Source organism: Abrus precatorius, unplaced genomic scaffold (assembly GCF_003935025.1).
Source record: "Abrus precatorius isolate BTA unplaced genomic scaffold, Abrus_2018 Scaffold6, whole genome shotgun sequence".
Lineage (NCBI taxonomy): Eukaryota > Viridiplantae > Streptophyta > Magnoliopsida > Fabales > Fabaceae > Abrus > Abrus precatorius.
In genome coordinates, this window is record NW_020874406.1 from 11,132,617 (window position 1) to 11,158,707 (window position 26,091).

A 26,091-nucleotide genomic window follows, 5' to 3' on the forward strand; every position below is an offset into this window, starting at 1 on the left:
CTTCATGGACCATGCATAAGTGTGCATAATGGGTAGCATGGTTGTGCTCACCTTTAGAAGATCAAAACTTGGAGGATTTTTCAAGAAACTTGTGAAGAGAGAATTTAAAATTCAAGTCTTGCAAACCACATCTTTCTCTCTTAATACATCATATTGTTATTAGAGATAAAGTATATCTCTAGAGGCAACAACTATCATCTCTCTTGTTTTAAACCATATTTAAACAACATTAAGGGCTACGATTTAGGACATTTTGTTTTGGCTAGCTATGGATGACAATTGGAGTTTTAAGAGTGTGTCTTGGGATCAAGAGCTTTCTTCATCTCATTTCCATTAAGGACTCCTCTAGTTTTCATTTACTTTTCAAATAACTATGGATTGATTTATTATTGTTTTAATTGTGTTATATTATGTCTAGCTAAATTCATAGTTAGGGCTATGATGAATCATTTGTATGACTCTATGAGATCTTTATGATTAATGTTAATTTCATGTTTCCTTTCTTGATTTGTGTTTATCCTATTGCACTATATTTGTATGTTCAAAATTGACAACTCTTAAACATAATAATTAATTAGATCGTAGACATTCGTACCACATAAAGTTAATGGATCTATAGGATAAAACGAGACAAAATAATTAAATAAACCAAACTTATTTTTCTCTTTCAATCTTTATTAAATTAACAGCTCATAAGCTCTTTATGTTTTCTCTTTCTTTTACCTTGCATGACCAATTAGGGTAATAGCTTAGGAAAGAGACTGTTAACATTGCATGGCTATTAGGTGTTAATAAATTTGGTATGAGTGGTTGACAATCATAAAAAGACCAAAATTAAAATTTATTGTCAGAAGTTGCATTGTTTTTTAATTATTTTTATATTTGAGTCCTTATTTTATTTAATTTCATATGTTTTAAATTCAAACAATTGAATTAAGAAAATTTTAGTATTTAAAAATAATTCTTGTAGAACGATATTTTGAGAGCTTATTTTAGGACTACTTTGTTACTTTTTGATGGGTACATTTGCCTACAAATAATAATTATTAGGATAAATGTGTATCTTCTTTTACTTCATACTCATTGAATACAATATCTTTTATGCTTCATACTTTATGATATGAAAGTGTGTTACCTTCTGAAAGCAAGTCTTTCAATAATTAAAGCAATTAAGTAAAAATTTTATCATCTCACTAATCTTTTTCCTTCAAGTTAACTAATTTTAATACTACTGAGACACATGTAAAATTAATACACCTTAGATACAAAGACTTGTTCACAACTTTGCACAAATTATAAAAAAAATATGTCCTCTCTCAAAAGGCATTGGACATCTCTACTAAAAGGTTGTTTTTTTTTAGATGTTGATGTTCACTTTTTTAAAAAATCAAGTAAATGTTGCTTATGTCCCTTTAACAAACTAAGTAGTTAAGTATTTAATTAAAGTAGTCACTTATTCATGGTTTAGTCAACTAAAAGTATTTCATAATATATAAGTTAATAAAGACAACAAATGCAACACTTATATTATCAAAATATTTGAGTTTAATATAAAACATATTTGTTCTACAATATAAATATGGTGATTGAGAGTTAAGTGAAGTCTTTTCCTATTTGAAAACAACCATATATGTAGCAATGAAAGATTAGCAAGCCTATAATGTATGAAATGTTGTTTGTTAACAATATACCAAAGAAACTTTTGTTAGAATTTTCTACAAAATTCATTATAGGCTACAATCAATTGTGATTATTTTTATTTTGTTAAAAACAGGCTAATATTGTGATACATTTGATGATGCTTAAGCCTATTAATAATATGATCAATTATTCATAGGCTTTGGATACTTAATACTGATTTATTTGGGATATAATGTGAGCCTAACCTCTAGGTCCATGATGGGAAGTGCATAGGGTTAATAAATATGGTGGCTAAGTCGCCTTTGTTGTCACGGAAACACATTCTACTACTCTCTTAGTTTGCTCCATCGAGAACCTAGGGTTAGGAGAGTATGATTAGGCAAAGGAAGATCTTGACTTTTCACTCACGAAAGGGTTCGCACTTTATGTAGGTCGTTTACGGTACAATTCACAATGTCTACAACAAGTAAGTAACTTTACCTCCGCTTCACAATTGGTATTCTAAATTCATATAATTAGATTTAACTCAATTATTCCTACAACTTTAGTATCCAAAAAAAGCTGAAACAACAAGCAAACATAAAATTGTAATACTGTTGTAACCATGCATCAACATATTTACACTTCCTTTCCTTTTCTTTTTTCAAAAATTTAAACAAATGCTCCTAATAATGTTTTATTTAGAGGAAATGTTGCTAGCAAGAATCAATATGTAAAACCTTATGGAATTTAACAAACAACAAATAAGAAATGTGTGGAATTTAACAAACACCAAACAAAAATGCAAACAAGAAATTTTACTTAATTAAAAAGGTATTTAGAAGCAATTTACAATGAACCAAATGAATAAGTATGAGAAAATATAAGAAGGAAAAAGGAAAATTTACATATCAAGATGAAACCTAGGTCCAAATGCAAGGTCAGACAATGTTGTTGCAATGACATAGGAGAGTAATCCATTACGACACAATGAACCACAACGAAGAACTCAACAAAATACCATAAAGAAAATAGAAAATTATATGTACCATAACAAAACCTATACCAAATGGAAGGTCAAACAATATGTTGCTAGTATGAGTGAAGGAAAAAATCTAGCTGTGTGTTAAATAAAAGTAAGAAGTATTTTTAACATTGGTTGTTAAAAGAATTGATGTAGAAATACAGTTTACATTGATTATATAAATAATTGATGCAAAAAATGTACATCAAAATTTTAAAATCTCATTATCTATTTTTATATTGTTTGTTTCTATAAATGATGTAATAATTATTTTTAAAATCAGTTGATATGAAACTAATTTAATAAACTTGTCATAAATTTTAAAAATGTCGTAAATTAGAATTAAATAGTTACTTTCATAATCTTTCAATTAATCAAATTTTAAGTAACATTAAAGGCTACTTTTATTAAATAATATATAATTAACTCAAATAACATGTTTAGTTGATAATCCATTAAATATAAAATGATTATTACATTTATTACATACATATGTGTGTAATGAATATATGCCTTTTATATCAATAAAATTTATTAAAATTTTATTGCTAACAAAAATAATCATGACATCAAATGTTTCCAAAACTATATTGTAAAAAATACACTAATTTTTCATAAATTATATAAAAATTATTTTAAAATAAAAATTGAATAATATATAACATGTTTGGATAATATAGTATCCATAAGCGATGTTCATTTACATACATTTAAAAAAAATAAATACTAAATCAAATTCTCTTTTTCTTATTTAATACCAAATTACATAAAAACTTATATTTGGAGAAAGATTAATAAATTTTAATGTATAAAAAGTGAAAATAAATTAATTTGAGAGTATAAGTGATTAATAATAAAAGAATAATATTAATCTTTCCTATTTAGTCCTTATCTTTCTCTTTAAATGCAATTCATGATAGCAACATAAATTATAAAAAATACAATTAATATATTTATTGGCATTAGATTTTTTTAATATGCAATTTATATCTTTTTTATATTATTTTTGTAAAATTATTTGTTATTAATTAAAATTATATTGTCAAAGCTTCAAAATAGTAATGTATCATCCCTCCCTTTTCATAACTAAAGTATTTTTTATGCTCCTTTTTTTGTCTCACATTCTTTTATGTTATTATGATTATTATTTTATTACATTTATAAAATCGTCCAATCTCTACTTATATGGATATGTAAATGAAGTACAACTCTACTTATTAAAAAAAAATTGCTACAAGAGAACACTTTATTAACAAATGAAAAATTTTCAAAAAAATATTAAAGAGAGTTCCATGAAATGTATGAAGAAATTGTAAATAAATTTCTAATAACATTAAATTAATATAATTTTTCCTTTATTCCTGATACTTTAATTTCTTAAAAAAGACAAAAAAAAAAAAAAGTATGTCATTTATTTGTAAAGGTATAGCGACGTAGAATGATATATCTGAAGAAGAAATTGAAACTTTGAAAAATCTTCTCTTAAAGCAGAATCATATATAATTCATTAGGGAATAATGATTGGCACTAGGAAATACTTTTATATGGATCCATACAAGAGCTTAGGCATGAATCTATTACTGTTTGGTGCAATCCATTGGCTTGAAAGAGACCACTTGTCTATCTAGATCAAACCCAATTAAATAATTTGATTGTGCAAAGTTACCATAAACCCCCACATCACTACTAGTGTTGGTAAATGCCAGGCAGAAAACGCCATCTTTTGGTGGAATAAAGGTTTGAATTGGCGTTAATTCTAAATCTGCATTTTCAAAATGAGCCTTTATAATAGGCCCACCAAGATTTTTTGTCGTTCGGTAGCACAGTTGGTTACCCAATTGCGGATCATCCACAATGGGCTTCAATGCAACCTGGCTCTTCACCAAAGCCACCAAACTATCATACAATTGTTGAGGTATAATAGTTGGAGGTGTTCCTGAATCAATGAACATGTTACCCTTAGCAACACTCCCTGCAGAACTGTTAAAATGTAAATAGGTATTTCCCACACTAATGCCTAGTAAGGTAACAAAATATGGGGTCTTATCTTGTTTAGCAACCAAAGGTGTAGAAACTACTCCTTGACCTAACACTTCACTCCCTACGCCAAAACTCATTTTACTTGAAACCTTAGTGTCACTTTTGAATGGTAACAAGCATTGTGAAAATCTCTTGCCTCCAACTAAAGAACCTATTTGAGAAATGAGTGACATTGGCCCTCCTCCTAGACCTATGATACCCATCTCATGATCATTGAAAGTACCTGTGTCATTATGGCCACAACCAAAGATAATGCCTCTAAGGGAAACAGGTTGACCTGTGTTTGAGATCAAGGTGATTGTTTCTTGTGCTATAACTCCTTGTGTTAAAGAAGAGTCTCCATAACCGTAGGTGTAATTGCAACGCTTATGATTAGTAGAACATACACTTGTCTCCAATTTATGACATTGCTCCGATTCACATGATACTTGGTTATAAGTGGAGGACTTACGAGGATCAAACAAGGGGTTAAGTTGCTTGTAACAATTGGGACATGGTACACATTGTGTCCATATAAGGTCACTCCCTGTGTCTGCAATACCATAGATGGTTACTGGTGGAGTTCCAATAGATAGCTCCAAGAGATGTTGACCAAGATATGCGTTTATTTGGGCTTCTGTTGTTTTTGCGTTAGATGATTTCATAAGATCACGTCGAGGAAAAACATGTGGAGTGTTTTTTCGAATCAGTTTAAGGCTAAATCTTCCATTGTTGGCTTCCATGGATGAGAAATGTGGAAGAAAAAACATGATGAGAAATGTGATTGTTATGAAGCATAGATGAAATGTTTTGGGGTCAGTCATTGTCATATATATTACGAATGAATGTGTGAAAGAACAAACAAGGCTTCCAAGGTAAGGAATTCTTGTCTATGCTGTGTGCTTTTTATATATGATCATCTATATTTGTTGTGTGATTTGTTTTATGTAAATTTAAAGTAATGATACTATTTTACAATAAATTCAATGGTTTACTAAATTAATTAAAATATTCTTTTTAAATTGTCCAATGTCCAACATGATTTCATTCCTTTTAAGTCAAAAGATGATAACTAGATCACTACTTGATTTGATACATTTTATATGTTTTAAATATATTTTTATTTGATCGATAATCTCCTAATTAATTTATGATATTCAACAATGAGTTAATGTTCCTTTTTAACATATTCAAGATGATTTCTTTCCTTTTCAAAAACTAGAATTAAATATTTATTTTCACAATTTTCAATTAATCAAGTTTTAAGCCACATTAAATGCTAATTTTATTAAATATAATATATAATTAACTTAAATAACAAGTTTAGTTGGTAATTCATTAAATATAAAATAATTATTACATTATCTACATACACATATGTGTGTAATAAATATATGCCTTTTACATCAATAAAAGTTATTAAAATTTTATTGCTAATAAAAATAATTATAAAATTTTTCAAAACTATATAGTAAAAAATATACTAAGTTTTTCATAAATTATCTAAAAATTATTTTAAAATAAAAAATTAAATAATATACAACATATTTGACCAAGATATGCGTTTATTTGAGCTTGTATAGTTTTTGCATTAGATAATTTCATAAGATCATGTCAAGAGTTAACATGTGGAGTGTTTCTTCCAATCAGTTTAAGGTTGAACCCTCCATTATTAGCTTTAATGGATGAGAAATGTGGAAGAAAAGATACAATGAAGCATATGATTGTTATGAAACGTGAATGAAATGTTATGCGACAAGTTATTATTATATATGTTATGAATGAATGTGGGAGAAAGCAAATGAGACTTCAAGGTAAGGAATTGTTGTCTATGTTGTATGCTTTTTATATAAGTTTATGAATGGTTGTTGTTATGTGAAGATACTCTTTTATGATAAATTGAATAAATTATTAAATTATATTTTTAATAATATCTAATGCTCATCATAATTTCATTCTTTTTAAGATAAAATCTAATAATTAGGATTATTATTTGATCATGTACATCAATTTCTAATATTATATTTTAAAAAAATAATTTTATTTACTAACTGAGATAATCTTCTAATCAACAAATGATTTAAAATTTCATATTAACATGTCAAAAAGATTTTTTTTCCTTTTTAAATAACTGAAATTGAATATTTACTTTCATATTTTTCTATTAATAAAATTTTAAGTATTATTAAATGCTCCATTTATTAAATATAATATATACTTAAATCAAACAATGAAGTATATATATATACCTTTTGTATCAATAAAAGTTATTATTAATAAAAATTAATTATTACATCAATTTTTTAATTAAATAATAAAAAATAAATTAATTTTGAATAAATTATTTTAAAATAAAAAATTTAACCGATATATAATATTTAGTGCATATTTAGATATCACGTCAACATAGTGTTTAACATGCACAACCTCCATTGTATAATGTTCATGTTGTATGTATCTAGGAAAAAAATGTTAATCAAACACGTTCTTACTAGTTTAATACCAAATTGCATAACAACTTATATTTGGAAAATATAAGTTGATTTAAGAGTATAAATAATTATTAATAAAAGAATAAATTTTAAATAAAAAATAGATAAAAGCAAAAAAAAATATTTAAATTAAAATATTTTATTATATTATATTTATGTTGAGAATATAAGTATATAAAAGTTGACATTTTTTTTAAAGAATGAAGATTAGACAAAGGAGTAGGATTATGATTTTTTTTATATGTGATATGATTTGAATCTTACTTTTTATATTTTACGTTTCTCTAATTTACAAAGGATAGAATGCACCTAATCTCCTAAAATTTAGTTTAAATGACAACCAATTCTTCAAGTTTAAATTTATCCTTAATATTTATTAACGTGCAAAATAAATATATTGATGCGTAACCCTTAAACATTAACGTTTTAGTACTAAATTTTCCTTTGCATTTAATGAATCATATTGATATCTTAATTATCAAATAAATAATATATTTCATATATGTTTAGAGTTGTTTAATTTTAGAGATAAAATCACAAAAAATTTATTTTACAAATAAAATAAGCTTAATATAAATATATTTTTGGATAAAACATCGGAGTTTAAAAATAAGAATTAATAGTAGACAAATCTTCCCAAACCAAAATTTCATTTCATAAAAGTTTTTAAAAAATATAAAAGAAAATTATTTTCTCTTCAGATAATTAAAGTATGAATGATGAAATACGTTCAATATTAATTTTTAGCTGATAAAGCATCTCTACTTTAACAAAATCCTTTATTATAAAATATGATGATTATTTAAATTAAAATAATAAGGTGATATAAGAACTTTTGATAAAAAAAATTAAAGAAAGGATAACTCAAAGGGTTGAAGTAGGTGTAAGGTTTCATTAATTAAACATACATTATTTATTTAAAAAAATATAGAATAATAAATATTTAATAATTTTATAAAATGACAAAAATAGACAAAGTAAAATTATTAAATCTGTACAAGTGAATATCATAATGTTATTAAGTGTGGCGTTTATAGTAAGCTTAGTTGACATGATTTGACTAACATGTGATAAAAGTGAAGGCATGGACTCAAATACGGGGCCAATAGGACACGACCCATCTCATCTGGTGGCCACGTAAACAATATCAGAATACGAAAGCTAAGCCCAATGATGGCAAAAAGGTCATTTCATCCCCTTCTCGGCCTCATTTATCACATACTTTCTAGCTCAAACACTAGTTTGCATTTTCATGCAAATAGTTTTATTATTTTTAACACAATTTTTATTATTAGTATTAAAAATTAAATAAATACAAAAAAATTAATTTATAAGCAAAAAATAAATAAATTTTAATTAATAATAAAGATGTGTTATAAAAAGTGTATTGTTAACGTTAATGATTAATTTTTGACGTTTTTTTAGTTTTTATGGAGATAGGAGAAAAGGAATAATGTTTGTGTTTGGATTAATATAAGAAAGATAAGGACGGAGAAAATTGCTTTTTTGTTATTTTTATCACACACACAAAATCATCCATTTATAATAATAGAAAGAAAAAGTAACCAATGGGAGAGGGAACACAGCGACAAATCACAAATGTGGGGGAAGAGAGCATAGTGCTGCATGCAATTTTTATTTTTTTTTTAATTTAATTATGAAAAATAACATTATTTATATTAGTTTAAATTTTTATAAATATTTTCAATATAATTAAATTATTTATTTATATTTTTTATTCTATTTTATATACTCTTAATTTTTCTTCTCATCTGTTACATTCTTCTTTATTTCACTTCGGCAAACAAAGAATTTTGATTCTGATAATAGGTCTTTCTTCTATGGTAATTTTTTTATTATACTCTTTATATAACGCTGTAAATAAATAAATGAAAATTTATTTTTAGAATAAGTAATAATTACAAAAAAATTAATCTAATTTTAAAATTATAAAATAGTTATTAATTGGTCGAGACTATCATTTTTTTTTTAATCATTGGTGTAAGCATTTTTTCCATTGCCAGCTTGAAGTCTAGTATAAAGAACATGTACTTTTTACAAAGAAAAGAAAAGCATACAACATTCAATTGTATTGGAACCAACGTGGAAAGGGGGAATTTGTCTTATAGAAGACTACTTTTTTATTTTTTTGTGTCGATAATCGTAATTATTTACATTATGCGTTAAAAATTTGTAATTTAGTCAATAAACAGATTTTAAATACTCCCTCAATATTTAAATGATTATTGTTCTAGTATTTTTTTAAAATTATTTATTGATTTATAATATTAATAAAATATTATTATACCTATTTTAAAATTTATTTATCTAATAAATGATAAAAATAAATAAATTATGAGATGATAAATGTATCTTAAAAGTTAAAATTATAAAATGACTATTATTTTAAGAAAAATAAAATTAACTAAAAAGACTATTTTCCGTGAATAGAAAAAATATACACCAAAGAACACATGATAAGAGATTATATATATTTTTAAATTAAAAATATTTGTTATTTTAAAAATATTTAAGTCTTTCAATACGTATTTTCTAACATCACATTAATCTATCTTGTTATGATGATTATTATATTATATATATAATATCTATGTTCTTATCAAACAAAACAGGATGAGTAGCATAGTCTTTTAAGAAATAAATTAATAAAATTTTCATTTTGAAATAGTTATCATTTTAAGGTGTTGTACAAAAACTAAAATTAATACGTTTTTAAATTTATATATCTTGTGTACATAATACTTAAGTTATTTTTAAGTATAATTGCCACGTGGTATTTTTTAATTATTTAATTTATTAATTTATCTATTTTCTTTTATACATTTATTAATATTTTTTTTCTGGATTTCCATTTTCGTGACCTTCCAAGCTTTTTATCTTTGTTTTCTTAAAAATCAAATATAAATAACAGCATGTTAATTTTATCAAAATAAACATAAATGCATAATTTATTACATATATTTATCCTAAATATAAAAAATGTACATTTTGCTATTATTTTTTACTTTTTAAAAGTTTGTTTATATTACAAATTTGTTAAACAAGCAGAAACTAAACTACTTTTTTCTTTATAAAACATAAAAATACATTTTTTTATTTATATTGATCATAAACAGAGATAAATAAACAAATTTACATAATACAAGAAAATACTGATTGTCCTTTTTTTATAATTTTTGTTACCGCAAGTTGAATTGAAAATAATACTTAAATAGTACTTGCATAATTCAGATTTCAGATGCTTAATTAACACTATACTACCTTCAATATTTTGTACTCCGAAATACTGTTATCTTCAATGCTTATCTGTTTTTAACCCTTCAATACTTATACCATGCTTTTAACTCTTCAATAATTTTTAAAAATTGAAAATTTAGTGATTAATTGTAAACATATTCTAAGAAATAATTAGTAATATTTAAAAAAATAATAATTTTGAATAATGAATTATTATTTTTATTTATACTACTATTTATTGTAAATTTTGTATTATTAAAATATTTATTCTATATTTATATAAATAGATATATTCCTTTATTTAATAGATAAGACATTAATTAATACTATTGATATTTTAAAATAAAAACTAAATTTATAATATATAATTAATTTTTATTATTTTGATAAATTAAATATTTATTTTTTATAAATAAGAATAGACATAGTAATTTTTTATAAGATTTGAAAATATATTCACATAATTATTAAAATAATTTTATATATAAAAAAACTTAAATACAGTTCCATGTATTATTAGTGTTATTTTTAATTAAAATTAGAGTTTCATCTAAATAATATTTGTGAACTTTTATTGTGTACATATTTATATTTTTCATAATTGAAAGGGTTTAATACTCTCTATTAATTTTATATTAATAAATAGTATAGTTAGTAGTTTAGTTAAAAAAATATTAATATTTTCTAATTTTAATATATTAGAAAAATTATAACTGGTAATTAAAAAAAATATAAAATACTCTCGTAAATAAGTATTGCAGCAAATTATATATATATATTAGAAACACTGTATCTGCTGCCGAGCTCAATAAGAAAACGAATTATTGAATAAAAAAAAAAAAAATTCAACCAGGAAGGGTAACTACTGAGTTCCAATTCTCCTGCAGCTGCTATCTTAGCTTCTGTCATGCGCTTTGTATGATTAACCAATCGACAGCGTACAAGTTTGCGATGACCTCATTTATATCTCAATGACACACTGCCACAGATGCTGTGAAATATTCCCTTTTGTGCGTTCCGTGTTCCAAGCGCGTCCTTCTTCCTACCAAAATGGCTTGAAAAAATAAAATACTAAAATGTAAGACTTTGAAAAAAATTATAGAAATATAAAAAAATTAAAAATTGTCATTAGTATTTTTTGTTGTTTAATTTTTTTAATAATTTTAAAAAAATCTAACAACGATTTTTGTATTTTAAAATCTGACAATGTTATACAATATTGTTATATGTACAAATAACTTTATTTTATTTATATCTTCGTAAATATCTCAATGTTAGTTTTAATACTAATTAGAGAGCCATTTCAAACACTGAATAAATTATATAGCTAAAAATCGATTATCCATTATATTTAATTCAAATTAGTTGTTAAATAAATAAATAAAAGAAAAGTCAACAAAATTTTGAATTTCACAGTAAATCTGACAAAATTATTATTTTTTTAAGTCATTAGTATTCAAATGCCACGTAAGCAATCGACTAATCCAAGTCAAATGGAATAATATAATCATGAATGAAAGTTTTTATATTTAAATCTTTTGAATCCTGTAACTAGTACTATTAAAACTTAGAGATATTTTAGAAATGATATCAAAAAGTGTATTAATAAAACATAGAAAGCGTAACGAAGCAAAGCAATTAATGTTGGCTAAGTAATTACTGGCCTAAGAAATTATTGGCGGAATGGTATTTATGTTTTTTAAAAAAGAGTAACGGCGTTGGTGAAGAAAAGAACGGGACGTTAACGGGGGAGATTTATGCTATGTGCGTACGTGTTAGGTACGAACAAGGAAGCGGCATGGTGCACCATGTGTCCTCGTGTCTACCGTTACCATTATTTTTGGGTATAAATATCCATTCTCATTTCTCAACCAACACAGCACAACCAAACCAAGCTTCTAACTACACACTCTCTTTCTCCATCCTCCACTGTAGTGTTTTGCTCTCTCTCTGTCTCTCTCTTCGTTGGTCTCATTGTATGGCCGCCAATTCGAGTAGCCGAGGGATCACCGCCTTGGGGAAGCGAGTCGCCAACCGGATCTGGACCTCCAGCTCCCCTTCACCTCCTTCTTCTCCTCTCACTTCCAGGTACCTTTTTTTTGCTCTACGATTTTCTGTTCCTTTTGATTTTTACTCTGCGTTGGTAGTTTTGTTGTTTCTCGGTTATATTCGGTAAATTTGTTGTTTAATTAATAAATTAGTGTAACGATGATAGTTAGTTGCAAATTCGTTAAATTCAAGTACTATTGGTAATTAATCAAGCCGTGGTTTTAATTTGTTAGGAAATTGTGTGGTTTGAGTGATTGATGTTGTCGCGTTTGTGATTGGTAATTTGTACGGCTTATTATTGCAAGCGATCGTGATCTTCGGAGATCACCATGTCATCTTCTAATATTCCGATGCTTTTATTCCGTGTTCGTTTGGAGGGGAAAATCTTCGGAACAACGAATTAGAATAGTGAATCATAGGTTTTTCTAGAAATCTCTTAGATTAAACTCCTCCTCTTGGTCTCCGTATATATATTTTGCCCTTTTGCTGGAAAAAAATAAAAATGAATATAGGGCGTTGCTTGAACTGTGCATTGCGAAAGATAATCCGTTTTGGAAACTATTGTTTTCTCATCCCTGTCCCTGAATTGCTTTTTTTCCGCTTTCCCTTTTTCTCTTGCCATAATCTTTTCCATACCTTATCTGATTCTTCTTTAACCTTTTTTGCTTACATCATAAAGTATTGTTGTAGTTGTAGCCTAGCCTTCTGGTTGGTTCTGTGCGCTATCAATTTATATATTATTATATTATAATGAAATGTCCATATCCTTCCATCTTGGACTGTTCTGCCCAGGGATGAACTTCGTTCTTGTTGAATCTGTTGACGCCTCCATACTTGTAATAACTATTATGTCTCCTCTCTCTTTTCTTTTTTCTTTTTTTTATAAAATTTTTTTCCTTCCCAATAATATAATTTTGTATATAAAAAAAGCTGCTCCTGCCCCCTAAAAGATGGCTGATGCTTTTTGTGTTCAGCATAATTTAAAACGAATAAAAATAAAGGCATGTTCTTCCTAGCTATTATCTTTTATCTTTCTGGCAGTGTATTGATTTGACAATATGAAAATACCATCCGTCCGGGCCTCGATAGGAGACGAAAGACAAAGTAAAGGAAGTGGATGGGGATAATTGTTTTCCAACTCATCCTTCTCAACTCAACCCAACCCACAACGTCCCTTTCCGTATGTCCCCCGATTTGTGTTGTTCCCTGTACCGGGAAAATATCAACTTGCTTTAAATTGAAGATTATACCAACTTTTATTTTAAAAGTACCCTTCAAAAGTTTATTTAAGTAATTAAAACATTTGTTTAATAAAAATAGTTCTTTAGTTAGGTACTTGAATTAGATTATTATTAGGGTTTTTAAAACGCTACTTCACCTAGATTTTTTTAAAAACGTTTAATTTTAGTCATTAGTTGAAAGAATTTTTTTATCTGTTATTTTATATTTATTAACTAATTTAACAGCTAATTTAATAAATAACCTTTTAGCTTTCACCTAGCGTATTTGCTTAAGTTTATCAAATACAGCCTAAACTATTGTAAATTTGACCGCTTTTTAAAAATGTACTACCTTATAATATCAATCTGTTATAGGATGAAGTTTGTGATCAGTTGGTAGTTGACAAATAAGAAATTAGCAATTACTTGGATTGCAGTCGGTTTAGTAGACGGAGTTAAGCGTCTATGGATGGCTTCACCTAATTCACCATTATGGATAAATATTGTTTGTTCAGATAAATATCTATTATGTTCTAATTTACCTTGCATGATTTTTGTCGACGTGTACAAATAGTTTAATGATAACTGATAAGATGAGATGAGATTTAAGTAGGCGGGGCCCAGGTTGTTTGTTTATTTATATAGTAGAAAGGACGCAACGTTGTTTTTATCTGGCGAGTATCTGTTTGTGTCACAGTCCTTTCTCTTTGCACTGCTCATAATATATTTTTAGCATCCTTGTAAAAGAATATTAGGGCTAGGCCCATCTGCTGAGTGTAGGTTATCGTGTCTTTTACACGACTTGAGAAAATAAAAATTAACTAAAAATAAATTAATAAGTTTTTACTAGTAAGTCTAATTTGTTGTCAAACAGAAATGAATAATATTTTTTTTCTTAAATACACATAATTTACTACGCATGCACATGCGGTTTTAAATATTTTATTTCCATTTAGTTTAATTTATAATATTAATTAAATGGCTAATATTTGTTGTTTAAAAGTGATGCTTATTCTTGTATACAACTTCTTTACGAAGAAAGAAATAAAAGTACATTGCTAACCAAATAAAAAGTGCATTGAGCATTTTCAAACTCTTGGAACCTCGTGTAATAGATCAATATTGAATGGCTAGCTATAATAGAAGCATAATGTCCGTCAAAAGTGCTATTATATAAAATTAAATATAATATCGATATTTTTCTTTTCTTAAGTAAATATATTTATATTTAGAATATAAATACAATTTTTAAAAGTTAACGATGGATATTTAAATGTTTACAGTATATATATATATATACACGATAATATTTAATTAATGATTACAATTTCTCTATTTTTTTTAAAACGAGGTCTTCCCTTTAAAGTACTTATATTTAGATTGTGTTTAGATAAATAATATAAGGCCTTTGTTAATCTCAGCTTTTAAGGCTGAGTTTAAATATCCACAATAAAAAATTTTGATAAAAAAAGTACATAGTTATTGTATAGTTATAAAAATTTAATAAATATTTTTTCTAATAAATTTTTTTAATTATTAATTTCTTATCTTTTGTCTTAAGAGATGAGGTTAACAAAATTTATAATATAATTAAATAATTTTATTTAATTTTTTTCACATGAATTTGATATAAATTTAATTAAAACAAAATATTTTCACACTCGTTTCATCATGGAACGAATATAGACAACATTACCAGTTAAGTGTTTTGAGCATACAAAACAAACGCGTGTTGCATGCTTTCAATAAATTTGTATTTATTTTTGCTGGTCATGGTGGCATGGGAGGATGCTAAAATCTATTATAATTGTGGCTATTATTAATTTATTATTGTCATGCTACCGTACATGGTCAACCTGTCCAAGTGGATCAATTTATTTAAATGTGAGTTAGTTATGTTGAGTGGTTATGAATTATTTTTAATAGGTTTTTGTTGTTTCAATCAAAACGTATGGGGAATAAGATGGTGGCAGTGTGCTGTAAACCATGAGCAATTGCAATCTCGTCAATGGGTAACGTGCTTTTTAGATTTAGTAGTATCATCTTTCATTACAAACCAATATTTTGTAAAAAAAAAAAAAAATTATTATTATTAGTGGTACACTGTAAATTAAATTAAAAGAAGGCGTGGAAAATGCGCGCCGATTACTTTAATTGCGAAAAGTGGTTGAATTTGTTGGTGGTCGAAATCTCATTAAGCTCATATATACCTATCACGTGATTGCCAATTTTTGTTTTAACACCTAACTGCCCACATGTATACAAGTAAGTGCACGTGGATGAAGATGAGATCTCCTTGTCAAGGGGTTTAGTTCCGTTAAACGACTGTTAGATGAATCTTGGTAGAAATATCTAAGCGTGTAATTTTTTCCGTTTAATAATATTAAGATTAAAATTTTGTACCAAAAAGGAATTAAGACTAAGGTTTTAAAAATCATGAAATTGATAACAATGCTTAGGATAAATTTTACACGTAGGGGGACGCGTTGTAACGTGGAAGCAATATCTATGACTGTTGAAAGTCAATTACAAAGGGAGCTATTTATTTTTTGGGTCAGTAAAGGGTCCCTTGTTCATTATGAGTTTTTGTTGGAATGCAGGAGGGTAGCAGCATATAGCAGCTCACTGTACGACAAGAACCCTGATGATCAGATCCACTCTGGGCCTGTCCCAGACGATGTGATCCACGCAACTCAGTCCGGCAAATACTGGGCCCCACACCCACAGACTGGGGTATTTGGGCCCCCCGGCGACCAAGTCACTCCTTCTCCTACCACTTCCGGCGGGGAACGCAGCTTTCATTCGGATGCAAATACTGACTCCGTGCTGGAGGAGAAGGCCTGGTTTCGCCCTACCAGTCTCGAGGACTTGGAGAAGCCCCACTCCCTTCCGTAGTTTCAAATAAATATATAAACCCTTTCTGTTAAAACATATAATAATAATATATGTGCGTATATATTATAATACCAAATAAATAAAAGACACTAGTGAGTAGTGATCTAGTGGAAGTGGTGTGGTGACTCTAGCTTTTGTATATTTAGTGCTAAGCTTCTAAGTGCCCACGGATTGCATTCAGGTTGGCTTAAGTGTGTGGGCTGGAGCTGCTTTTATTATACATAGCTAGTCATGAACTACGTTATGCATGTATGCTTATTGTTTCTATTCTCATGCAACTTTAATATCAGACTTAGGCGTTCGCTTTTGCTTATGTTATGTTGTGACTCGTTCTTCTTAATATCCCTTCTACTCTGTTACCCTTAACCCACTGGGCCACTGAGATGTCAACAAGTTTCAAAGTTACCAGCGTATTGGTTGACTCATTTACAAACTGCCAGTGAAATCTATTTAAACTTGTTGTGGCTAACTCTAAGAATGAGGTCCGGCCTAAGCAACGAAATCGCCATGGGTCCACTGGTCTAAACAACATACAGTTTAGGTGTCTATAAACGGACTTTTATACTCCAAGTCAGTGTTTATATTAATAGGGTTATTTCGAACATATTATACACCTACTATAGTTTCGTTCATTTATTTATGGGGATCTGATAAGGATAAGTCAAGTCACTGTGAGGCGAGGAGAGTGTAACTCCAATAACCATCGTAAAATTCGGATGAGGTTGTCAATTTCGGATAAGTGTAAGTCACTTTAGTTTTCTTCGAAGATCAAATTTCTTCGTTAACAGAGCAGTTGCATGAAATGAACACTTAAGTAGCAGTAAAACCCGAAGTTTTTTTCTTTTTATCTAGAATTCTACACTGCTTGGAAAAACGGAAACACAATATGCTACTTTTTGGAAAATGAAAAAAATATATTAATTTTCTATTTATATTTTATTTTAAGAATAACTGTAAATTTGTGACAGTTACACTTAATGCTTTATGTTTATAAATCACAGTTGATGATTCACGATCGTACTTATTGATTATCTAACAAGATTTGCTGTGATATTTATATTTCTTTTTTTAAAAAATATGATATGATTAATAAATTCGGAGAAGAATGAGAATGCAATGATGAATAGTGAAGCATTTGAAAGGGTGCATAAGAAAAAGATAAGATAGTGCAAGAATTACGAATTAAGTAGATAAGAGGAGGCGAATAAGCGCAAGTACGTACCCCGCTTACTTCCACCCCCATCTGCTCCTATCCCATGCAAAAAGGGCATGTATACGTAAACAAATACGCAAAATGGGCAAATAGAAATATTTATTATACCTCTACAAATTGGAATAAGATCAATGTGTAATCCATTTTTAATATTGTTAAATAAAGTGACAAAATCATCTTAAAAATTTCTCTTGCATATTCACTCTTTGAATCAAAACCCGTGATACTTCTGTACAACGCAATTTTTTTTTTCTTTGCAAGCACATTAGTTATTACGATCATGCAGGTTATACCAATCGTGACTGGTCATTTTCTTATATGCTGCCGCCGTATACAACATACAACGTTTATAAGGGATCCCTTACCCATTAGGTGAGGTAGCTGAGAGTTCCCACAGTTAATTTTTTTGGCTTATCCGTCCGTTAACATTATAGCCAGGTGTGCACAATTAGTTTGGTCCTGTTTGAGTGAGGACATCAACACCAATTAAAATAGAATTATTTAATTTGTTAAAATTGTCTTTGTCAGGCCAAAGTAAATCCCATAAAAAAACGGAGATTTATTTTTTTTAATCGAGTTTTATTTTTTTAATAACATAATTAGAGAATTCAAATTAATTAAGCTAAATAACTATCATTTTGACTAAAACACGTCACGCTGTGCATGTACATAGACAAAAATGAAATGAAATCATGAGGTTGATTTGAATCGATTAATTTAGATAACCATCATTTTTCACCAAAATAAGATCGTGTTATACATATAAATGAAAAAAAATTCTCAGAGATGCATCTAGTTTAGGAACAGCATATACAATTTTAAATCAATACCCTCCCTAATTAATAATGATTGAGTTTTATTAGTAGTTTTAATTTGGACCTGAACAAACAAACCAAATCGAATTTACTTAATTATTTTGATTTGATTTTTCAGTTTATCTTGGTAGTCCTAAGTCCTAACTAATGTACACACATCCAATTATAGCAGCCAATAATGTAGTAGTGGTAGTAGTACAAGGGAGCACGACTTTTCCAAAGCGTATAATGTCTCAGATACTATTTAGTATTCGTCACATTATATGTAACTGTTTATCAGCCTTGTTGTCATTTTTTGGCGAATGAAAACGAACCTTCAATTTCGGCTAGTAAAAAATGAAAATGGCACCTTCAATATCGTCTAGTAATAAGTATGAACTAAACAGCAAGACTGAAAAACAATCCATGATCGTAAGATAGTAACTGAGGAACATGAAGCCAACAGTATACTTTTATTAAAACGTCCCAAAACTTTTAAAAACAGATCAATGGTACCAGCATCTGGCATGAAACTTGTGTTAATCTTCTAAGTTTAATTGATGATCTGTAAATGCAAATATCCCGAAGTTTAGTGCTTGTTTCTTTCTTCTTCATCATCATCATCATCATCTATGTTTTCATTCAAGTGCTGACGGTACTGTAAAGGCCTTTGAGAATCTTCCCAGTCCCCAATATTTCTTGATTGTTGTTGGTCCTGTGGCAACTTCTTTTTTCCTTTCTTGCTTCCCTTCATCACAATTCACAAAAATAGATATCCACGTTAGAGAGAAATACAAAACTTATTCACAATATGCAACGAATCTATGTTAACACGGTGAAGAGTACCTCCTCAGACATTTCTTGATGCTGATTCAAATGGTCTTTCTTCCTATCACTTGATGATAGCTTATCTGAAACATTCCTGAATAGTTGAAACCCCTCGATATCTCCATTTCTAATGCTTGCTTCCAGCTGCAATGTAAGTATTTTTATCAATACAAAAACAATTAAGAGCTAAGACATGGCTTCAGAATGGTTGGTCTAATCCAAGCCACTTGAAATATTCGAACCGGATCATTAAGCTCTGGAAAAATTTTAGCTTCTCAGTTCAGCAACATCTTTGCTTAATCAAGGTTCAAAAATAGCAAATGCCAAGACTTGTATGTGAACTATGAAAATCTAACTAGAAAATATCGCAATCAGCACGAACCTGAATGTGAACTATGCAGAACAGAATGCTAGCAATAGGCAGCCAACTTTCTTCAGGAGACAACGATAGATTTGACCTGATAAATCAATAAATCATGTCATTCACAAATTTCAAATTACACAGAATCTACACACATCATAATTCAAATGCCATTGAATTCTCTGGGAATGAAATGCAAGATACTAATTATGTTTGGGCCACACATCCAATAATAGGAACATACAATGACTTGAACTATTTCAAAAAAATGCTCAAAAACAATTAAGGAATAACCACATTGGATGCGTTAAGCAAAAACACAATATTGTATAAGAACTGAAGTTGCAATTGTGCCCAAATAGAGATGTGTTTGTTTGTAAATTGGGAAATGAAAAATGAGAAATGCACCTGAGATAAGGAGCCAAATAAACAATTGCGTAAACAGCATAACGTCGTTTCCCGGTATCTAGCCACGCGAAGACCCAACTCTACATATTTTGAAGTGAGTGAGATAACGGTGCCAGTAACAACTGGAAAAAAAAAAACTTTTTTTTTTCTTAATATTTTGAAAATCTGAGACCCAGAAATCTTAAAGAGAAAAAAGAGGGTTCGAGTTACCAGCCAATTGAAATAAGGGATGAAACTAAGGATTCCCATGACGACGAGTCTTGTATCGGTTGAGTCGACGGTGGAGTCAGCATCGTCTTCCTGAGGGGAAGCAGACACTGGAAAAAGCAAAGAAGTGAACATGCAAGCGCCGATTGCGGCAGCAAAGGGAGCATCGTCGGAGAAGAGTGCTCTGCACCTTTGCGTGTTTCTGAAATTGGGCTTGGTATGGTAGGGTTTGAATCCAATTACAGAGAAAGGAAGTTTAAGAGGTGATGGGTTGAATTTGAAGAAAGGGCGTGAATGGAGGAAAGTGGAAGAAGAAATCATGGGTTCATAATCCGATTCGAAACCTCTCCCTTTAGACTTAGAGTTGAATTGAGGCTTATCTGACTCACCCACTAACCATCTCCATTCTACATGCTTCTCATTCTGTACCACAATGACAAACAAAGCCCCCCTTCAGTTTTGGGGTAATCATTATTTTATTTTTCAAAATTTAACTCAATTTTATTCTGACTTTTGATAAAAAGTTAACTATTGCTGGTTGAAAAACAATGTGTTACAAAAAAGTGTGTGAGAGTTTATTCTTAACATTATATATATATATATATATGTATGATTTTTTTATTATTTAATGTGCTAGATAAATAATTTTATTAGTTTTTACTTGATCTTATATATTTGGGCCTTAAAAATTGTAAGTTTAATGGGATGTAGTGATAAATTGTTGTGGATTACAAAAGTAAATAATAAAATTCTGACTTTAGTCTTTTATATAATAAAAATGAGATATTTTTTAAGTAATGAATTTTAATTTAGCGTAAGAATTTATTATTTAAGGTTTTGTTTGGAAGTTTGGAGGGGAGAAAAAGGTTTGAAGGAAGAAAGAAGTTAAACTTTTTCTTTATTTGTTTGAATATTTAATATTAAAAAGGAAAAGTGATGAGAATTTAAATATATAAATAGTATTGTAATATTTTATATCTTTTATTTATATATATTTTTAATTTTTATAAAAAAATAGTTTTTAAAAAGTTAATAATTTTAAAATTAACATTTTTTATAAATTTTTTTAAAAAAATTTTACTTAAAAAACTAATATTAAAAAAATTTAAAATTCTAATCATAAAAAATATGATAGAGTAAAAGAAAGAAAATTTCTATAGTAAAACACAAAGAAAAAATTAGTATTGAAAGAATTTTAAAGAATTTAGAAAACTCAAAATCTTTTACTTTTTAATTAAGTAACTTTCAGATAATGGTAAATTATTTTCTTTTTTTTTTAAACATAACTATCAAACATAATTTAAGTTACAACTTCCTCATTTCACAAGGTGTAGTCATTACCAAAGTTAGAAAGATAAAAGAGTGGCATAACAAAACAACCTTCTAACATATAAGTTAGTGTTACTTCCAGAATAACAAGAGAATAGACCATACGTGGTGCACAAGGAGTTTCACTTAAGTGCGTTTTGGACTAAACATTTGGCCCACTTCAATTTTGGGCTATTAGCAATCTAAGAAGAGAGTTGACTTCAGTGTTTAGAGCTTTTTAGGTTGACCAATAATATTACTATTGTTAGTTTGTTGAAGGGATTAACATGAAATATGTAAGATTAAAATATAATTTTAAATAAGTTCAGAATTAAAATAAAAAGACAAAATTTAAGTATAATTTCTTAAGTATATTTATATTATTTTTAATTAAAATTAAAGTTTGGTCTTGATAACCTACCAATATTAAATGCATTATGATTTTAAAAAAATCATTTATTTTTTTTACATTGTTGGTGTGATTTCTCTTATAATCACACCAACAATAAGAGTGTTTTAGGTATAAAAAATCAATAAAAAAAAGGTAACAATACTTTATTATTATTTTTATTATTATTAGACTTAGGTGTGTTTGATGATAATTTTAAAAGAAGAAAAAAGAAATTGAAGGTCCAGAAACGGAACGCATTGAGAAGAGAGAGAGCAGAGAATTGCTGTATGTGTCTGTACTCTGTACACAAAACAAAGGAGCCAAGTTGGGGTTTTCTCGTCTCAACAACGCACTGTTTTACCTCTGCTTGCCTCGTTGCTTATGATCTCTGCTCTTGGTAATTATCATTGTCAGTATCAGATCTGATTTCCCACTATTTTGTGGTTTCGATTTCTCACGTTCTTTTGAATCACAGTGAAAATTCAGCTTCTAATGTTTGTTAATTACTAGTATGCCATGATAAATATTCGGGTGGGTTCTGTTTATCTTTTAGCAAATATAATTAAAATTTGAATTTCAGCAATGGTAAATTTCAATCTAAATCAAATTCTCAATTTATGGGTTTCATGTTGCCTTGCGCAATTTATGTTTGATAAATTGCTTTTTTGAGGAAGAATTTTGATTAATTGTTTCTTTTCCTGTAGAGGCAATATGAAGAAGCAACACGGTTATGTGCCACCTGCTTACATCCCTTTGGGGCAATCAGATTCAGAGGCAGTGGATGTCTCGCTGCATCAGCAGGGTGAACAACTTCGTAGTGGCAATGGATCAACCCAAATGCAGACCCAGTGGTCTTCTGGAATATGTGCTTGTTGCGATGATATGCAGAGCTGTATGCTACTCCCTTACCCTGTGATCCTCATTTAGTACAAAGGTGCCTCTTGACTATGTTTAAGGAAATTTGGTTGTGTCCTTGCTGTTTGATCCTAATCATGTTAGGTATCTTGTGTTTTAAATATTAGTGAGTTTAGGCGGTGGAACCTGTTATTTGTGTATCTTAGTGATAAAATCAAAATGGAATTGTCAACTATGTGACTTATAGGTCATAAGTTGAAGTTGTGGAATCAGCCTCTTGCAAATGCAAGGTAAGGCTGTTTGCAATAGACCCATCCCGGTACCTTGTGCAGAGCAGGAGCTTCAGAGAACCACCTTGCCTCTTTTTCAATCGCAAAAGGAAGGTCATGGCTGTACTGTGTCAGTAACATACTTTGACATGCTATTTTTAATTTTTTATTAGGTTTTAACATTTTGTCATATTAATTTTTTTTTAAAATCCTTTGATGAAATTGAGGGTCAGCTTAGCGCAACAATAAGGTTGCTGCTTAATGACCCGGAATTCACTGGTTGAAATCCTAGAAACAACCGCTCTGCTTGAGGGAGTAAGGCTTCTTTTGTGTAAAAAATATGGAATCCTTTCTTTAAGATTATTATTTTACACTGCATTGTTATGCTTTTATTTTCTATCAATATTGGATGATTTTTACATTATATCTTTAGACATTTGAGTTGAACAATAATAATATCATTATTCAGCTCAAATTGTTGAAAATTTTTATGAAGGGCAGGAAACATTAGCAAAAGAACTTCTAAAGGAGGTTTTTGAAATTGTATATTTAATACAATAATAAGGAGATCAGTTAGGCTTAATTAATGACTCACGATCTTTGAATTTTTTGGTGGACTGCAAAAGATAGAAGGTTAAGGCTATTGTTGCTTTACTTCTGATGTTGCTAGTAAGGTTGAGAAATTATATCACAGAAATCATAGCAACATACTAAGAAATTAAGAACAGCAGCTGAGGAAACAATGTGGATCATGATGGAAAAGCTCTTATTTTTACTTTTGGCATTATGTTAGCCATTATATTGTGTGTCTAGCCCATGTTAAACATTACTAATTATGTGAACACTTAACTTATTGTTCTTATTTATGATTATTGACTAGAAAAATCTTTTAATTACTCTCTTATGATTTTGCACCAGTTTTTATTTATTTCCTACAGTAATAAGGGCATGGAGTAAATGTATCAACACTCAGCACCTCAATTAGTAAATAACTTTTTCAAGTCAAGAGCTTGCTGATTCAAATATTTAAATTTAAGTAATACAAAAAGTTCATGTTTTGTTATTTTATGATAATGTGATTTATCAGCTAAGAAGATTGGCTGCAAACTTTTTTCATCTGTGCAGGTTGTATAGGTTGTCTTTGTCCTTGCTTTCTCTTTGGGAAGAATGCAGAAATTCTAGGTTCTGGAACTTTCCTGGGATCATGTGTTACCCATTTTATATTATGGAGCATGGTTAATACAGCCTGCTGCTTTTTAACTGATGGCTTGTTTTTGGGATTACCGGGATGCCTTGTTTCCTGTTATGCTTGTGGCTACCGCAGGACCTTAAGGTCAAAGTATAATTTGCCGGTAATGTTACTACAATTATGCTTTACATGAACTCTTACAATATTATTTTTTCTTCTATTTTCCATTCTCGATGTAATGTTGCAAAATTTTTATTATTCTTCATGGCATAAGGCCTCAAATATAATTTTTGTATTTAGCAATTGCAGTTTTGCTTTGAAGAGGAGACTGGTTGATGAAATTTAAGCAAAATATTAAATGGTTCTTAACTGCAGGTTAAAAGAACTTTAGGCTCTAAGATTTTCTAATGGATGGATAAAAGAGCTTTTGATATATGCTAATCAGGACGGGAAAGAGAAATAAATCCCCAGTTCTCTTCACTTCCTCAAAACACCAACGCATAATTAGAGACCAGTTTGCATCTAGAATTTAAATGAGATAAAAATCAAAACAAAAGAAGAGTTCTTTATTTCACTAAGAAAGGGTTTCGGTCTTGTCGTAAAGCTATGAGGCAGATTGAAGGATGTTATTCCTTCAAGTCTATTTGTTCCTGCTTGTTAGACCAAGGCATGGGCTAATTAGGAGAAAAATTGAAAATACTTTTTCGACTTGCTGTTTATTCATATTTCAGAGTACTTCCAGGTCGTGAAAGGGCAGTTTATTGATTGAGGTAGGGTAGCTTTTTCTTAAATATGCTTCTGGTAAGTGAAACACTGCCAAACAGGCCTTCACTTTATGTATTTTCCTAGTCGCATAACTGTTCGTTGTGTCAAAATAATCTATACTTCTTAATTTGCCTGTAGTAGATAAAGTTTGATATTTTATTTGAATTTTCCAATCTAGCATTTTGGATGCCTTATTGAAAGAGAATTACTGTGACTATGCTATGCTACAATTATACATTCTTCTGTCTTATGTAGGAAGCACCCTGTGGGGATTTTGTTACCCATTTTTTCTGTCATCTTTGTGCCATTTGTCAAGAGTATCGTGAGATACGTGAAAGATCAGGTGATTGTGAGGCCACGGATATGAAGTTGGCTGTAGTCACAGCTCCGCCAATCCAGACGATGCAGTCTGATTCCAAGCAGTAATGCTAGTGCTGCTCTTCCCCTCCACCTCGTGTGATATGAGGGGTTTCAAAATTACACCCTACATGTTAATGTAATATTTGATGCTTATGATAATATTTTCTCAGTTTTACTTTTTTAATTTTCGTCAACAAAACTAGAAGAATATCAGATACCCAGTTGTACATGAAAATTTAGTACATTTAATGCCTAATTATTACTTTCCAAGTTTCATCTTTACTCTTTTTTCCCCTTAAAACACAAGCGAAACAACTTGCGCCGTGGTACAAGCTAATTATTAATATCAGGCTCTTTCTAACTTGCAATTTCACCTTTCAATTAGCGATTTGCCTCTCCTGGAGTTTAAGGTTTAGTAGTTAAGTAGTCAATGAAACGAGAAATTGCAAGTAGTCAATACCGTTGAGATTCAATGAATTCAGTAGTAATCAATACCGTTAAGTAGACGATTATACCCCAGAAATGCCCAACCAAAAAAAGTCCCACTTTCTTGTTTTTTATCTATC

At 28.9% G+C, this 26,091-nt stretch overlaps 4 protein-coding genes across 7 annotated transcripts; 2 read left to right on the forward strand and 2 right to left on the reverse strand.

Annotated features, from left to right (window-relative positions):
• Positions 1 to 4,221: 4,221 nt before the first annotated feature.
• LOC113870161 (aspartic proteinase CDR1-like) lies at positions 4,222 to 5,487 on the reverse strand. The gene has a single exon (XM_027506757.1). The coding sequence runs from the start codon at positions 5,485 to 5,487 to the stop codon at positions 4,222 to 4,224; it is 1,266 nt and encodes a 421-aa protein (XP_027362558.1).
• Positions 5,488 to 12,206: 6,719 nt separating this feature from the next.
• On the forward strand, positions 12,207 to 17,144 carry LOC113868772 (late embryogenesis abundant protein At5g17165). The gene is made up of 2 exons (XM_027504653.1): positions 12,207 to 12,501; positions 16,283 to 17,144. The coding sequence occupies exons 1-2, from the start codon at positions 12,212 to 12,214 to the stop codon at positions 16,575 to 16,577; spliced, it is 585 nt and encodes a 194-aa protein (XP_027360454.1). The 5' UTR covers positions 12,207 to 12,211; the 3' UTR covers positions 16,578 to 17,144.
• A 1,461-nt stretch (positions 17,145 to 18,605) lies between these two features.
• LOC113869495 lies at positions 18,606 to 20,832 on the reverse strand. The gene is made up of 5 exons (XM_027505828.1): positions 20,392 to 20,832; positions 20,182 to 20,261; positions 19,795 to 19,870; positions 19,431 to 19,556; positions 18,606 to 19,332 (listed from the first exon to the last, which is right to left on the reverse strand). The coding sequence occupies exons 1-5, from the start codon at positions 20,707 to 20,709 to the stop codon at positions 19,174 to 19,176; spliced, it is 759 nt and encodes a 252-aa protein (XP_027361629.1). The 5' UTR covers positions 20,710 to 20,832; the 3' UTR covers positions 18,606 to 19,173.
• Positions 20,833 to 22,330: 1,498 nt separating this feature from the next.
• On the forward strand, positions 22,331 to 25,804 carry LOC113869032 (protein PLANT CADMIUM RESISTANCE 10). Of its 4 annotated transcripts, none has more exons than XR_003505457.1 (4): positions 22,331 to 22,496; positions 22,792 to 23,021; positions 24,337 to 24,563; positions 25,421 to 25,804. XR_003505457.1 is itself a non-coding variant. In XM_027505137.1 (4 exons), the coding sequence occupies exons 2-4, from the start codon at positions 22,799 to 22,801 to the stop codon at positions 25,589 to 25,591; spliced, it is 579 nt and encodes a 192-aa protein (XP_027360938.1). In that variant the 5' UTR covers positions 22,331 to 22,496; positions 22,792 to 22,798; the 3' UTR covers positions 25,592 to 25,797. The 4 variants fall into 4 exon arrangements, 2 of the variants coding, with proteins under 2 accessions (XP_027360938.1, XP_027360937.1); XM_027505137.1 differs by having other exon boundaries at positions 22,792 to 22,979; positions 25,421 to 25,797; XM_027505136.1 differs by having other exon boundaries at positions 22,358 to 22,484; positions 22,792 to 22,979; positions 25,421 to 25,774.
• The last annotated feature ends 287 nt before the right edge of the window (positions 25,805 to 26,091 follow it).